General features: G+C 43.7%; 2 protein-coding genes across 21 annotated transcripts in view; both read right to left on the reverse strand.

The window, feature by feature from the left end:
* Positions 1-565: 565 nt before the first annotated feature.
* LOC124310057 (tubulin monoglutamylase TTLL4-like) overlaps positions 566-16,161 on the reverse strand; it is a 197,804-nt gene continuing 182,208 nt past the window's right edge. For 18 of the 20 annotated variants that reach the window (XM_046773592.1, XM_046773601.1, XM_046773599.1 and 15 more), the window contains 2 exons: positions 4,282-4,474; positions 566-3,207 (listed from right to left, as the gene is read on the reverse strand). In XM_046773592.1, coding sequence (XP_046629548.1) covers positions 1,479-3,185 — 1,707 coding nt within the window. In that variant the 5' untranslated portion in view covers positions 3,186-3,207; positions 4,282-4,474 and the 3' untranslated portion in view covers positions 566-1,478. Of the gene's footprint in view, positions 3,208-4,276; positions 4,475-13,062; positions 13,087-16,161 lie in introns of those variants that run through there. The other 2 variants (XM_046773612.1, XM_046773593.1) reach the window with 2 other exon arrangements.
* Positions 6,863-8,855, reverse strand: LOC124310066 (enhancer of split mbeta protein-like). The gene has a single exon (XM_046773640.1). The coding sequence runs from the start codon at positions 8,500-8,502 to the stop codon at positions 7,897-7,899; it is 606 nt and encodes a 201-aa protein (XP_046629596.1). The 5' UTR covers positions 8,503-8,855; the 3' UTR covers positions 6,863-7,896.

Genomic DNA, 16,161 nt, shown 5'->3' on the forward strand with positions numbered 1-16,161 from the left:
TTTATTTATAGTGTTGAAAAAATGTCCACAATTTACTGTGGTATAATTATCCACCTACCTGGAACTGGTTCGGGGTTTTCGCTTACCTGCACGTAAATAGGTTCCGCATGTATGCGGTATTTACCAATATTGAGACAATCATTGATCCACCACGAGAAGTATCAACCCTTCTGCTACCGATCGGTATGGCCAAAAACTTATTAACTGATACGCGCTACGCGTGAAACCAGTTATAGAAAGTCCGATGAACTCGTTTTCGGGATAAGGTTGCAGCGTCCGGCTTCTTTTTCTTGTAATTTAAGCGGACGGAATAATCTCAGGCTCGTTTACACAGTATACGGGTAAACACCCTGAGAATTATCTCACGTACCGTGCAATTGAAGATTTTTTCCTTATTTTAGAGACAATTAAAATTGTATCTTCCGATTGTCCAGGGTTAACTATTTTCTTGTGAAGCGTAACAATGGGGAAAAATAAACATCAGATTTGCTTGCATGAGAAAAAACGAAATGCATCGATAATAGATAAGATTTGATTACCACGTTGCGTACCGATTGCTAGTAAATGAGATTTACTGGTATTACAGCATAATATGGATGTAACGGGTTTTATGGAGTATTTTATTTCGTAAAACTAATAATCGCCTTTACTTAGAAATATATTCAATTATGTTTCGTAAGGCACATCGTTGTTTTAAAAATAATTTCACCATGTCACGTAACACCGTATACGTGTATGTGCATTCGCACATTATACGTATATTAGGGTGGTCCTTATTTCGGAGTCGAAAAAATTTTCATTGGAACGCCCCCCAGACCTTTTTCAAATCGTTAAAAAAAAAAACTGTAAAGTCTCAAGCCTCTACGTCAACTGGAACACGTGCCTTAAGGTCTGTCTGAAAGTTTAAAATTTAAAATATATGTAGTTTTTATAACCAGTTATTTCGTTTGGCACGTGTTCCATTTGACATAGAGCCTTGAAATTTTGAACAAATTTTTTTTTGAATGATTTGGAACAGATCGGGAGGAGCAAATTTTTCCGACACCCAAATGAAGACCGCCGTAATGTATATACAAGTATTGTAATTCCGTATAATGTGTGATACGATAAGTCTATAATGGACGATGATTAAACATGAAAAATAAAAAAAATGTAGGTATTAAAAAAAGAGGGAGAGAGTCAGAGAGAGAAAGAGAAATAGTCATAAGACATAGCACAATGAGGCAGCGGGATAAACTAATTCGTTTCTACAACATTCAGATAAAAATTTGACACGTCTCTATATCGAGGTGGCAGTCGAATTGTTACGAAGTTATAAAAATTGGCAGTCAAGTTGTTACGAAGTTATAAAAATTGGCACTCAAGTTGTTACCAAGTTATAAAAATTAGGAGTCATGCACCAACGACGAATAGTCGTCCTTCCCCCCCCCCCCCCCCTCTCTTCGATAATTGCGTTTGCCTAACTATCTATCGTCTATCTAAACTACCGCTTTTGCCGGTTGAATCAAATGGTACTTCGCCAAGCACAAGTTTTGAAGCCTGGTGATGCCCTCGGTCCTGTTATCTGCGTACTTTGTCTCCCATGCGTCGAAGAGCTTGTTGTAGTACCTCGGAACTTCGAAGTATTGGAGGTACTCGTGGCTGGTCTTGGTCGGAAAGATCTTCTCGAAGGACTCGAGCTGCGTAAGTTCGTCCTCGTATATGATCAGGTTTCTTACGTCGTCGGGTGTGAGGTCCTCGATTATGTCCTGAAGGTACCTCTCCCGCTTGTGCTGGTTGGAGAACAGGTTGTGCTTTGTCTTCTCCGCGTTATCGAGACTGACGTGGTGGACCCTCAAGTCCTGGCGAACAGGATCGAGGTTGTGCCGTTTGGCGAACTCCTCGAGAATAGCGGGAGGCATCGCGGCCGGCGGAAGTTGGAAGCCAACGATATTGAACACGGTCCTGATCATCGGCGCCTTGACGGCGACGTCCAGCGGTGACGAGGACTGGAGCGAGGGCGAGATGTTGACCTCGAGAAGCCAAGGCTTGAGGTGTTCGTCGAGGAGGATGTCGACTCCGAAGAGCTCGTAGCAGGTGTACCTCGAGGCGACGTTACCCCAGGTGAGCGAGTCGATCGAGGCCTCGGCCGAGACCATCGTCTTAACGACGATGTCCTTCATCGCTACCCAGAGTCGATCCACGTCGACGTTCTTCTTTTCCCTGAGGTACGACCAGAGAGTTTTTAGGGTCCACTTGTGCCCGGCGCACGAGTCAGCGCTGTCGTTGCTTGTGTAGCTGGCGCTGGCCTTGTTGATGCTGTAGTTGGTCAGGTGCATGAACCGGTTGCTCAGACAGTTCAAGTCCTCGACGTACTTCTCGGAGGCGAAACGGACCAAGCCGTCCGGATAGATGTAGAGCCTGAGGGGGTTGAAGCTGGTCACAAGGACGTAGAGTCTGAGGTCGAACTTCGCGCCGTCGATGAGCATCGGCTTCGAGAGGTATTGCTGGACGATGACGGCCTTCTTCTTCGGGATCTGGCACCAGCGATGAACGACGCGAATTCCGGTACCGCGGGCGGACGCTGGGGGCTTGATGATCCACTTCTCGCGTCCGGCGGCCTTCTCCCAGACCTGTTTGAAGCACCTGAGTTCCTGCGGGAGAACGAAGGTCCTGGGAACGAATCCGAACTCCTTCTTACCGTACTTGACAATCATCCTGCTAAGGTTCCGCCACAGTCGGTCCTTACGCCCGAGCTGATAGGTCCCGGGAAAGTGGTTTACCTTCTGGGACTCGCGGACCGACTTGAAGTTCAGGCTCTTCATGTGCTTTCCCCAGACCCCGCACCATTCCGGCGATTGATGCACCATACGGTACCCCGAGTTCGTCACCGTTCGCCGGACTAGCAGCGGTGTTATCGGACTCATTCGCCACTTCAGGTGCCTACCAATTGCACTCGGCAGTGTCGGTCCCCTCGCATCGAGAGGCTGGAAGACCACGTAGGGTGCCACGTGGGCGAAGAGGCTACGTCTCAAAGGGGTTCTGATCGTCTCGTCGCCGCTGGGCCCAGCTTCACCTACCAGCGGTTGGGGTTGCTGCGACAAATTCTCCTCGTCTTTGGAACGCTCCGAATCCTCGACGACCCCATGTCCGACCGCTTTACCGCCGGATCCGGTTCCGTTGTCTTCGCATCCTGTCGCTTTCATCTTTCCCGCACCACCGACTCGCCTGAAACACCGCGGAGACAGTGATTTTATTCCCGGTCTCATTTTGCCAGCAAATTGAAGCTGATGCCGATGGCATCTCATCAGCACGCTCGATAATCCCCTCGATAAATTCAGACTCTCCCTGGACTTGAACGTCCTCGACATGTTCGCCAATCGTCGATTCTCCGCTGCACCCGAACCTCGAAACGTCAGTGTCAGTTTCTCAAAATGTCAAATTCAAATTCAAAGTTGTTATCTGGTTACATACGATGCTCGATTGTTTGGTCGGTTTATTATATCCTCGAATTGATTCGGTACTAAAAACTATTGTTATGGTTTTCACCGCGATTGACGTCGATAAATATTCACGAGTGAGATTATAGGTAAGTATAGATTCGTTTGCACAAGATTTTTTTTTTCTCCGACGTAACAAATCAGCGTCAACTAATCGACGAATCTCTTGATTCTACGATTTCTATTTATCAAATCGCACGATTAAACCGCGGAGTTCATGCGTTGAGTTAATTACGTTTTTACTCCTAATAAAGGAAATAAGAAGAAATACTAAAAACTGACGAATAAATAAATAGATAAGAGAAAAATTAACGTACAGATTTTTTCACCTGGGTGGCGGAGCGGAGACAAATTTACAATATTGTCCATAAAAGCGAAGAACCGCGGGTGAAGGAACGGAATACCAAGAGGCCAATTAAAAACCCATAAGGAGATTTTAAAATAAAGTAGCTACGTATATGGCTCATGGGGGGAACGAGAAGAAGCGGGTAGCGAGTCCGACGAAATTCATCGACGTGTGCATAAATTCCCACGAGGTCCAGCGTGCAGCTATTACACATACACATAAACGGGCTCCGCTCCGTGTGGCAATATAAAAATTTATTACTTCATTAAGGAATTGAAAGGTTCTGTTGCGGCGTCGAAACTCTTTACTGGACCAACACTTAAGAGGATAATAATTCAATTTCAACCGGAAGTTCGAACTCGCTATACGTATAAAGATACTTTTCAGAGCGTAGGTTATATAATTATTATTATACCGGCGACAAGATTTTTTTTATATTTAAAAAATTTACCTTACCTCGTCGATGCCGTCTACTGCTCTTATGAATTCTTCTTCTTCTTCTTCTTCTTCTTTTTCTTCTTCTTCTCCTTCTTCTGTGTGCTTCCGTTGCACTTTGTCTTTGTAGAATTTTGTTTTCTCCTCGTAGTATTTTTAGTCGATCGAAGAATCCCAACCGTCAAATCCTCGAATGATGAAACGATACGATTATCTGTAAACGAGAAAATAAACAGTGATCAGACTTCGGTCTACAGTTTTTTTTTCTTCTCCGTTTATCGTGACGTGTCCGATAAAAAAATTTCTTAAATTAAATATATCGTGTCGCGACGATATCGGATGATGTGATAAAACAAAAACGCACGGTAAATTTCATTGTCACGAGTTTAACGAGACGAGAAATCGACGAATGATAAATCGCGGCACGTGCCCTTATATTAAGTACACTGTACGTACATTACATACTACACGTGTTATTCTATACTTATCGCATGGGTGTAAATTCTTTTGATTAATACGTGCGATTGCAACAAAATACGTTCGGTCTATACATAGAAATGCGAATCACGATTCCACTTCAGGTTGGCTGATTACGTGTCCGTGATGAAAAAATTTTAAAAAAATCTCAAACACCGCTGACCGCACAAAGTGCCGAATGAAGAACAAGCGATACGAACAATAATATATTTATTATACCACTTTATCGTATACATACAAGTTTACCAGATTTTTGATAATCGTCTAGCAATAAATTTCAGATTCAATCACAAGACGCCACGCGGTTTTTGCTCCCTACGTAATCTGCTTTTGGGACGTAAGTCTCGTGGTCGCCGTGACGTATATAACTAGAGCCCGGACCGGAAATAGATATTACTATGACGCGAGTATAACTGTTGCTATTAATAAAATTTGCGGTTTTTAAACGAAGAGAGTTCCAAACATTGAGAACTTCATTTCTCGCTATGACGAAACGACCTTTAACAAATTTTTTTTACAAGCAAATAATTCTACCCGTATAACAATTTTTGCGTAAAAGTTTGAAAAAGCGGCGAGTTCTAAAACGAATAATACAACTTGATACGATACGTTAGAGATAAAACGAACGGCCGAGTGAGATGCTTATACTTGACCCAAGTTCTTCAGAACCTGTAAATACCTGATGCATAAAACGAAACCGGTCGAGATGTGAAAATATTTCGTTAAAATTGGTGCTACGTACAAAGTCGCACTTTGATAGTTGAACTGCACGTATAACAAGTGTAACATTAGCCCGAGCTTACAGCGTCGTTTGAAAAAACCTGGATCATGTCTAGGTGTAAAAACGAACCGACCTGTTCTTCAAGCTATGATCCGGTACTTTATACCGGGATCTGAAATACAGAGGCATCGAGGAACCGTGTGACGATTATAAAAAACGAGATCAAACGTTTACAGTTTTTGCTTAGCACCCGTACAAAGGCGTCAGAACCTATCGGAATCCGCTGGATCGTTATAGATCTTTGGAAATCAATTATCGAGTGAATCGACGATGCGCGTCGGTCAGTTAGAAGCGATTGTTCCTGACGATTGTTTCATTTTTAAGTTACAGGTATATCGACCTGCTGTTACGATCAATTTTCGCCTGTCAAAAGTCACCCGGAGCACATCGACGATACTCTCGTACAATCGGCTTTGTCCTGACGTCGACGATCCGGACCGGAGGAAGCATGGCAGCATCTATCATCTCGGTGAAAAACTCGGTACAAAGGGATCGAATGCCGGGGATTTAATGAAACCTTGAACGAGCCGCGGCACCGTTCGCCGTACGCGTTACATTATTGTACGCGTATCGTAATTAGAACGGTTTTTTACCCTCCCCCCTTTTCACCTCTTCACAACCACGCCCCAAACATTTTTTCACTTTCTTCTTACGCCGCATGTTTCAGCCATCGCACCTTCGTTTTGTATACACCGTACAGATTGACACGGTTTTTTGTCACTCAACGACGTTACAGATTATCTGGAATTTCAATACACCACATGTAGCAATATATTGTACCGAAAAATCTGATCAACGTAAAGAAATTGTCACCTGCTCTATACCGATGATCGAAAATTCTAATTGAACTGGTTTTTTTCCTTCCCTCTCTTCCCCCCCCCCCCCCCCACCCCTTCTCTTTTCTTCCTTTTCAGCTTTTTTTTTTTTTGTAACCAGTCCCGAATCACTCGCCTCGTATTAATTAAATCGACGCCGTCTTCGTTCCTTTTTTTCGTATGAATGTACGACGATGAAAATTAAATTGAATTTTTTTACGCGTTGTTATTGCAGATCTATTGTAGGTATGAAATTTAGCTGCACATAGATCGTTGTTTTACCATATAATAAATAACTTATCATTCAAGTCGGAGAAAATTTTTCCGGTGGTAAGAAAAAAGAGAAAATTGGTAGAATATACGGGGTACTCGTAATATTATACAGGATGAGGAAATATTTCAAGCAGTAAAGTACACACGGTATAAGATTTGTGTTTGAAAATTTATTATTTTTAAAATCAATTCATTCCGTTTACGGTTTCATATTGGTTCGATTAGTTTTTTTTTTTTTTTTTTTTTTCCGTTTTTGTTCTTAATCTCAAATACTCAAATATTATTCAACGGTTGTTGTTAACGACTAAATACTCTTAAGCATGTAACAAGTTAATATCTATTCTATCAATCTCACATGTGCTTAATTATCATATTTGTTGTGTTTTCCTCTTTTGTCAATTCTTTGTTATAAAAATGATTATCATTATCATTATCATCATCATCACCATTACACATTACGAGAAACATACAGTAATCTCAGGTACAAAAAAAACCCTATCACAGATACATCATTAAAGCTTCATCACCTATATATATATATAAACTATTATACACATATCGTATCATATGTATCGATCAATCTATATTATACCTATTGTCACAAAAGAATCAACTGAACAAAAAAAAACAAAGAAACAAAAAAACAGAAATTATACAAATAAGAAAAGTGAAGAAAGAAAGACATTATTTCATTTGCAAAAAAGATAAAAAGACAACATAATAATAAACCTATGTAACTAATATATGTTCTAGTGGATAACAATAAAGAACCGATCCTTAAATCCGATCGCTGCGAGAAATGCTATATATATATATATATATATGTGTGTGTGTGTGTGTGTGTGTGTGTACATAGTTAGAAATTACAACATTTGGAAGACGCGTAGATTCGTCGTTTCAGCTTATTATTCAACAAAATATATTCAAGTTATATTATATTATATATATATATATGTATGTATATAAATATTAATATCATATATGCGTATCAGTTCAAACAGCTCTTTTCCTCTCCGTCTATCTCCCTGTACATTTAACAATTAAAATTTAACCCCTAATTTCGCTGTTTGTCGTATAAAATTTAGAGAATAGAAAAGAGGAGTGAAGAAAAATAATAATAAAAACTAAAACCTAGTTCGAGAACAAAGCAAAACAAAATAAAAAAAAAAAAAAAAAAAAAACAACGTCCTTATACAAAATTCTAAAAATTCCCGAACTTCCCCTCCGCACTTTCACAGTTTCAATTAAATCGACGCTCCCAACTCCTCGGCTTCTTCCCATTCGAGTCCCCTACCAGGGTCGCCAAACGGGCAAACTCGACGACGTCGACGACTCGGATGACTCGCCGGATGAACTCGCTACGCTGACGGGACTCTGGGGCGGCGTGTAAGTGTTCTGAGGCACGGGGTTGGCCTGGGGGGCGGTGGCGGCGACGGCGGTGGAAGGCGTCAGAACGGGGGTGGGCTGCTCGAGTCTCCTAAGACACCCGCCGAGGTGTCGCATAAGCTGAGCGCCGGCTGCGGGATGGACGGAGGCGGCGACGGGGGTGGAGAGAAAGGTCGAGACCTCCTGGGCGCACTGCGTGAACCCCTCTCTGAAACGATCGGCGTAGCTGGTCTCGGGTGTGAGGGTGAGACGGCGCGCGGCTCGCAGGGTGTGGAGGTGCCTAACCGTCAGTTCGAGGATGTCGGCCTTCTCCAGCTTCGCGACGTTCTCACCTTCGGCCTGGAGCGCGGTGACCATGAGGTCCTTCAGTTCGTCGAGGCAGCGGTTTATCCGCGCCCTGCGCTTCCGTTCCAGCATCGGCTTCATCACCTTCCGATACTGATAAGTCCGCGACACCGGTTCCTCGTACTCCATACCGCCAACGGGCGTGTAGCTTGTGTGCGGTGCCATGATTATTCTCCTTTTTATCTCCGCTCGAAAAAACGATATAAACACTTTCAACTCAAACACTTGTTTCCAGATTATTAATAACAACTCTCACTTCGGTCGTTTAGATTTACGGTACGTGAATTCTTTTACCGACGCACGAATCAAATCTGAACGACGATTTTCACGCTGTTTATATACAAATACATATATATATATATATATATGTATATATACGTATATTCATATATTTACAAAGCGATAGCGATATCGACGATAAACGGTTTCGATGTCAGTATCGTCTTTCCAAGACCCCTTCTCCTTATGTCTCTACCAGGTCACTTGAGCGTTGCGTAAGACGCGTTAGCTTCGGAGTGCCGAGCTGATCTGTTCGGTGTCGAGCGAGGTCGGGGGTATTTATAGAGTGCCCCCCCCCTCCCCCTCGCCCCTCCACACCACCGTCGGACGTCGGAAACCGACCAGCAGCCGGAGCGCGTATCGTGGGAAGCTCTCGGGCCTCGGCGTTCCCACAGCTCGGAGAGGGCGAAGGCAGCAGCAGGAGGACCGCTGCTGCGCACGAGGGGAGCGCGAAGCAGCGCCGTGGGTTGGGTTAGTATTTCGAGCAGCACACCTGCAGCCCTCAGTCTCACGAACAAGTGGAGCGCGCTACGCGTTGCGCGGTGAGCGCAGGAAAACAGCGCGGGTCGCAGGGGGAAGGACGCGCTCAGCGCACACGCCAAGCAGCGCGCGCGACCAGCACGCGGAGGCCTCGCGCCGCGCCGCGCCGCCGCGGCCTATGTTTCGCCCACTTGTTGGATCGCGGGAACGCGCCGCGTCGTATTGCGCGCGCACACGCAGACAACGAACACGCACACACGCGCGCGCGCGCGCGCAAATAGCTGGCTCATGACAGTCGCTGCGATGCGAATTGCGCGCGTCGAGGTGACCCATTGCTTACCTATGTTACAGGTACGCACTCCACGAGCAGACCAATGGTACACCTGATCCGGTTTGGTTCGTTAAGCCGAGATAGAGGATTTCTCCCGAGCTTGCGCAGCGAGAAAAACAAGGACCGCTTCGAACGTCGATTGAGATCGAATTAAGTCTCTGGAATAATCGATCTTCTTAAAGTTTGTAATCGATTGTTCGTCGTTTTCCGTAACAACGTTACGATTACAATCCTGATTGTCGGCCCACTTATGGATCTCCCTGCGTATTTGGAAATCAAAACTATTTCTGTACACCGATCGTCCATTTTTCGAAACTTTTCTTTTGCGACTGCACGGTAAGTCTTTGTTAATTTCTTCTTCTTTGATCAGCTGGGTATGCGAAACAGAAAATTTCCATGCTATCGCGAAGGAGATTTGATATCTGTCAATTGGTTGAGGGGAAGGGTGAGTCGGAATTTAGCTTGTTGAATGTACAGGAAAACGGTAGGTATCATACGTCGAGGTAGATATGATATTATTCCAGAGTATGCATACTATGCATGTACGTATACGCATATGTATGTATGTATGTACCGCACGTTCAACAAGTGTCCGAATGTCCTCAGTTCACTCACCGTACGGCTATAATAAATCGTGCAGGCGTTAAGACGCGTATGCGTAAATTTCCACGTTTCGAATACGCATGTAAAATGATCGATGAATCGTGTGAAGACAATGCGTTAGATAAACAAATATTCAATTATCGGTTACGTACGTACGATAGCATTGGCAAAATAAAACTACCCAAAGTAAAGAAAAAAAAAAAAAAAAACTTGAATAATTTTTATTACTTACACCCGATCAATTTTCACCCCACTCGTCACTGAGAAGTGAGAGCAAAACTACAATACGCACGAGGAAAAATGTCCAATTAAGTAGATTCCCGCGGTGGAAATTGATAAGTCGAAAGGAAACAGAGGTTGGGATAGCCGGTGGTGATTTACGAGGGGCATTTTGGGTCTGTGAGCCGCGGCGCAACCGCACATCAGGAGTCCGGCACGAACCCCTGCGCTTCGCGCTAACGACCCTTCGGCCCCTAATTAACCGAAAGTCTAGCCGGCTTATCGGTTGGGGTGAAAAAAGTTAGCGATACACCGCTCAGCCGCATGAACGTACATTATACATTAATTTTTTTTCCACAAGTATTTTTTTCGTTCTTAAAACCTTTTAACCTCCTTCGCCCCCCGGCCCCCACCGCCACTTTTTCCTCCCCCTCTCTCTCTCTCTCTCTCTTTTTTCGACTTTCTCCGCGCCCCCTGGAGCTCGTGAGAAGATTCAGTTTTTTCATCCCCCTCCTACGCTTTGCATGGCATATATATACCTACCCAGGAGACGTTAGTTTTTACTTCTCGTAGCTTATCACTTGGATAGGCAACGGTTCTGGACGCAATGTCACCCGCATGAGGCGTGAATGACGTCGACAAGTTGAGATAATTATATATAGGTATAGGAATACGCGTAGAGTGTGTCAATGTTCCACTGACTGAAAATTTATTTTTAAATCAATTATACGACTCTTCGATTTTGTTTGTTATTCCGTTTTTCATACGTTAACCTCACAATTGTTCCAATTTCTCGTCCTTTTTTTTTTTTTCATCCGCTTTCTATTTTCTTTTTTTTCTCATACGACGACGTGTAGGTACGTTTATTTTCGAGCAAACACGTGGGGAGTGAATAAAAATGAAACTGACGCCGAGAAAAAAAAAAAAAAGAGTAAAAATTAAAAAATTGTTCGACTGCAAAGCGAAATTTACGATCGGCACGTATCTACACGGGCCGCGTGCGTGCGATATATTTCAGCGTGACAGCTACACTAGTTTCACACACGTTCGACTTACGCAGAAGCAACCTGAATAATATATACATATCTGTACAACCCGAGGCGAACGTTCTATTTATCGATAGAAATAATAAATGTTTCGTGAAAAAATACGAGCCGACAAATGTCGCTGGTCAGAAGCTTACGAGTCTGGTTTTTGCATAATTAGGAGCATAGCAGTCGTATGACAGTTTGTGTAAAACCGCGTCGACTCGTTACGCAAAGTTTGGCAAACCTCCGCGAATTCCACCTAGTATAACAAATTCTTTCGTAAATTTAAAGTTTCACGTTGTCTCAGGTTAGGTTAGGGTTGCTTGGTTTTCCCCCAGATACCAGACGCGCGAATAGTTATTAATAAACAGTGGCCTAGGTTCGTTGTACGCCTAGGTCGCGATTCGAGATTATCAACTCGATCTTCCTCCGAAAGAAAACCGCCATTCATGCTTCTCAACAGTCTCAAACAGCCGTGTTGAATTTTATCTATACGAAACCTGTTTCAATTCTTTGCGTTTAGACTCATTCTATACAATATCAAATCTGATTCTGTTAATGAAATGGAAACTTTTCAGCCTACATTGCGTGAATATCGAAGCTGTGAGGTCGCAAAGATTATTCAAGTTCCCGTATTTCAAGATCGAAATCCAACATGGCGACCAAATTTTCACGTTTCGTATACCTATACTGTTCTATATTTTGTGTTATAAACGGTTAAGCAGTTTGATCTCATTGATTGATTACCTGAGCCGGATGTTCGGCTCGAGTTACAACGTTCAGGCGGACTGCGCGGGATGAAATATAGAGTGAGAGAGAAATAAAGAAAGAGAGAGAGAGAGAGATGAAGAGGGGACGAGGTTAGGTTAGGGTAAGGCTGCTGCTGCTGCGGGATCGGAATTGTAGTCAGTGATTCGGCCACTTGAATCGATTTAATAAACTATTAGGATGACGGACTCGGGGGGGTCGGTAATTATATCAGCTTCCATACCGACCGGGATGCACCGGAAATAGCTCTCCCTGCGAATCGGGACTTCCCCTGCTCCCTTCCACACCGACCCCCTGCCGAGATTATTATACTATGTATATATACGCTGGAATTGAATGAAAAAGTATCACCAATTTCCGGCTCAAACTGCGCTGAAGATTCGTTTTGGCCTTCCGCATTTATTCGCTTATATATGAATAAATTGTCATTACATCAACGTTCCTTCCGTGTAAGGAATTCTTTGGGATAAATTCACAAAGGAAATGCACGGATGAGTACAGAAAGAAACCGAACATCAAAATACACGAAAGAATCGGTTGTTTAAAATGATTAAAAAATCGAAAATCGTACGAGGCCAATACACTGAATAAAAGATATGCATCTAGTGATTTTTCAAATCTACGAAATGATTCAGTGTGATTTGACTGGATAAATCCTCGGTTTGCTCAAAGAAATTGTCTGTTACTTTCTGAAAAGCGGTATCTAAATAATTTTTCCTAATCCATCGGTTTCGTTGATTCCGTTAAATTATTGCGTGCGCTGTAAATTCTTTGGCACGATTGCGTAAAAGAATGTCATAAAATCACTAAAACAATATTCAACTTGTTTAAACTATATCTTACAAATTTTTACACAGAAATAATATTTCTTTGACACGGATCAAATTTCACCACGTCAAATGTAGAACTGAATTTTTTCATAGAATCAAAGAATCGAATTATTTTAATGTATAATCAGACCATTTCGAGATCGGTTCTGTAAGAATGAGACTGATTTTGAGACATGAAAACACTCACCCCGTGATGTTTTTTACTTCGTAAATTCCCGAAAATCCGGTCGATACAATATTTCCTTTCCTTTGTATTTTGCAGAGTAAAAAAATTGGCAGCTTCGAATCTGGGTCGGTAAAATTTTTCTTACATACATGCGGTACAAAACGACTAAAACGAATAAAGAGTGCTCGACGCTTGAAACAGTAGCGCCAGTTTTCTTTCGACCACCTTGCAACTCTGATACTTCGGTCCAAACTAATCCGGAACACAACAAAGCTCGGAGTCCTAGGTTGTTAAATATCTAAGAACAAAAATTCCAGCGTTCTGGCCGCCGATGTGGTTCTTGGCTCGTGCTAGATATCCAAGTCCTCGATCCAACGCTCGGTTATTCCGGCCAGCTGCAGTGCACCTCAAGCTGGTGAATACGAACTCTAAATTTCGTGGGAAAATAGCGATGCGTGCACGGAGTGCGAGTCCAAACCGAAACCCCATGCAGGCCCCCATTGTGTCGATCGTTACGCCGTGCTGGGCCTATTCCTGGCCCAGCCTCGACTACTCCGGGGTATAAAACTAGATACAAGACGACGTCTTGGAGGAGCAGAGGGCCCAACATCGCCACGAAATACCCTGAAGATTCCATTGTCACGTACACGTGCGACAAACTTTTTGTAATCCAACAATATACGTGTGTATATAAGCCTCGTCGCGAGATGGAATTCCATACGACGCGTGTCCTTTTTCGAGGAGAGAACGAATCGAGGGATTAACGAGAGGGAGAAACTGCGAAAACGCAACGATTGCCGAATTTAAAAAATAAGCTCTTATTCGCAGTCTACGTGAAACGTTGGATCCGGATTGATGAAAAATTTTCCACCGCCAAATTGATCACGTGTCATATTATGCAAAATCTACTCAAGGATTGGGTTTTGGAAAATTTTTTGTACAAATAATCCTTTCGATTACTCTTCTTGCACTGAATAATCTGTTTCTACAATATTTACGTTCTGTGATAATATGTAGATGATAATATAACTACCTTAGTCTTAGTCTTAATTTAGTCTTAATTTTGTAGAAAGTATTTTTTCATAAGATTTTCTTTCTACCAATCTGGAATACAAAGAAAAATGTTTTCCAATCACTGTTTGTTGGTTTCTGTTTTACTTATAAATTTTTTCGATTATCAATGATGTGAGGATTTTTTCCCTGGTTCGAGAAGCAAGATCATACGTTCTTTTTCTCTCAATATGTTTCAACGTGCAACATGATTAAAAATTCAGAGCCCCGAAAACTCAGCTTACTAAAAAAATGATGTAAAATTCCAAGCCCTGGAGGAGAAGAAATAGCAACTTGGCGAATCGTGTCAGGTTGAAAAAAGGTGGACAGTTTAATTTGGTGTCGGGTATTTGTGAGCCCCGAACCGTCGGAGTGTTTTATTCAACCCTTGTCGCTTTTCACCCCTGCAGCATAAGCCGATCTCCGTCCAGCGCGTTGCTCAAGCTGCTCCGTTAAACGCGTGTATCAGAGATTCCTCCGGTTTTCCCCCCGCATTGAAAGTCGCCCGTCCGGCTCTTTGAGAGGAAGCGAGCATGGCAGCAACCCCCGGAATCTTTTAACACCCTAATGCCCCGCTCTCCTGGAGCAGCTTGCGCAGCCTGCTGCAGCCTTTGGCGTGGCTGCAGGCAATACGAGTGGGCCGATATCGGGCCTCCTTCTCACTCGGGCGCCGGAAAAGTTCACCGTCTTTTTCTAAGGGAGGCCTGTCGTCGCGCTGCTGAGGCACAGGTGGTGCGGGCCGTGGGAAACCTCCGCGCCGCATCTTCCCGAGGGTGCAGAGCAAATCGCTCAGCCCCCGAGAAACCACCCCCTCCGATCCACGCGTCTATGGACGTAAAGCCGGCCGGTTATTTTAGACTTTACCGTTTTCGAACGGCCGCAACGGTGATCGCCTGAATTGGGCCTCGGGCCCGTTCGAAACACCCTCAGGCCTCCGGTTTAACCCCCGTAACCCCATGGAGTGTGGCTTTCGCGTGCAGCTTCGGTCCCTCGGACCCCGAAATCGAAATAATTAGGACCCAAAAGTCATAAATTCACTACACTGAGAAACATTCATTTGTTACAGTAACTAGAAAAATTCAGTGAAACAGGTATCGTTGAAAAAACTGTTCGAATATCTTTGAAATTACGAAAAACGAGGTACGCCTAAACATTTTACGCTATCGTCGATCCTTTTTTGGTTATTATTTTTAAAAAGTTAACGAGCTTGATCGTCTCGGTTTAATTAAACTTATAATTTGCGTTAAAAAAGGTTTGCGGTAGAGTCAAGATCACAGGATAACGATCACCATCTCATGCCCGTACGATTATAATACTAAAAAATTATTCCGAGTAATCGTATAAAAAACTCGTACAACGATGTAATATTCAACAGGTGAAATGTCCGGGAGTTTGTTCGCTTGGTCCACCTTGTGAATCAACGGGCTCGAGACAGCGATTTAAAATCCATGCGAAAACCTTGGAACGCGTAATACATGTACACACGATTATAACACTTTGCAAAAAATTTGCGCATTCAAGGTGTGTCGAAGATCTTTGCGTGCACAAACGCACGTGCAACGCACGCGTGTGGGTATGACGTATACTTCAAAGGTTCCACGCGCACCTTGCGTTACGCGAATGCGTTACAGACAGGTAGATACGTAACGTATACGAACCTTGATCGGGGTCCAAGCCTTTTCTCATGCCAATTTAATTTCCATACGCGTCGCTACCGCAACGGCGATCGCAAGCCCGGTTTCGTTGAGTGTGCGTGTCATGTGCGGAAAGTGCGCGCGAATTTTAAGCACTCTCCTGCAACGGTAAAGCGGGGCCCAGTTATCGCTGTTAAACGGGGCCCGCTGCCGGCTTTGAATAGTCGCCGGCCTTTTTCACCGGTCTCCTTAACTCGACGCTCGACTCGATTGGACTTCGAGACGGCAGCTCGGATAAGCCGAAAAACGCACCGCCGCCGCGCACTCAATTCCGCAATTAACGATTCCGCGGTTTCAAGACGACGACGGTGGTGATGACTTCGCGAATTGTTGCAGCTCTCCGAGCGATTCCTTCTTTTCTTTTTTTTTTTTTTGT

This window comes from Neodiprion virginianus, chromosome 1 (assembly GCF_021901495.1).
Source record: "Neodiprion virginianus isolate iyNeoVirg1 chromosome 1, iyNeoVirg1.1, whole genome shotgun sequence".
NCBI lineage: Eukaryota > Metazoa > Arthropoda > Insecta > Hymenoptera > Diprionidae > Neodiprion > Neodiprion virginianus.

Coding starts and splice junctions, on each gene's coding strand:
- LOC124310066 (XM_046773640.1), bottom strand. CDS start 8,502: ATGGCACCGCACACAAGCTACACGCCCGTTGGCGGTATGGAGTACGAG.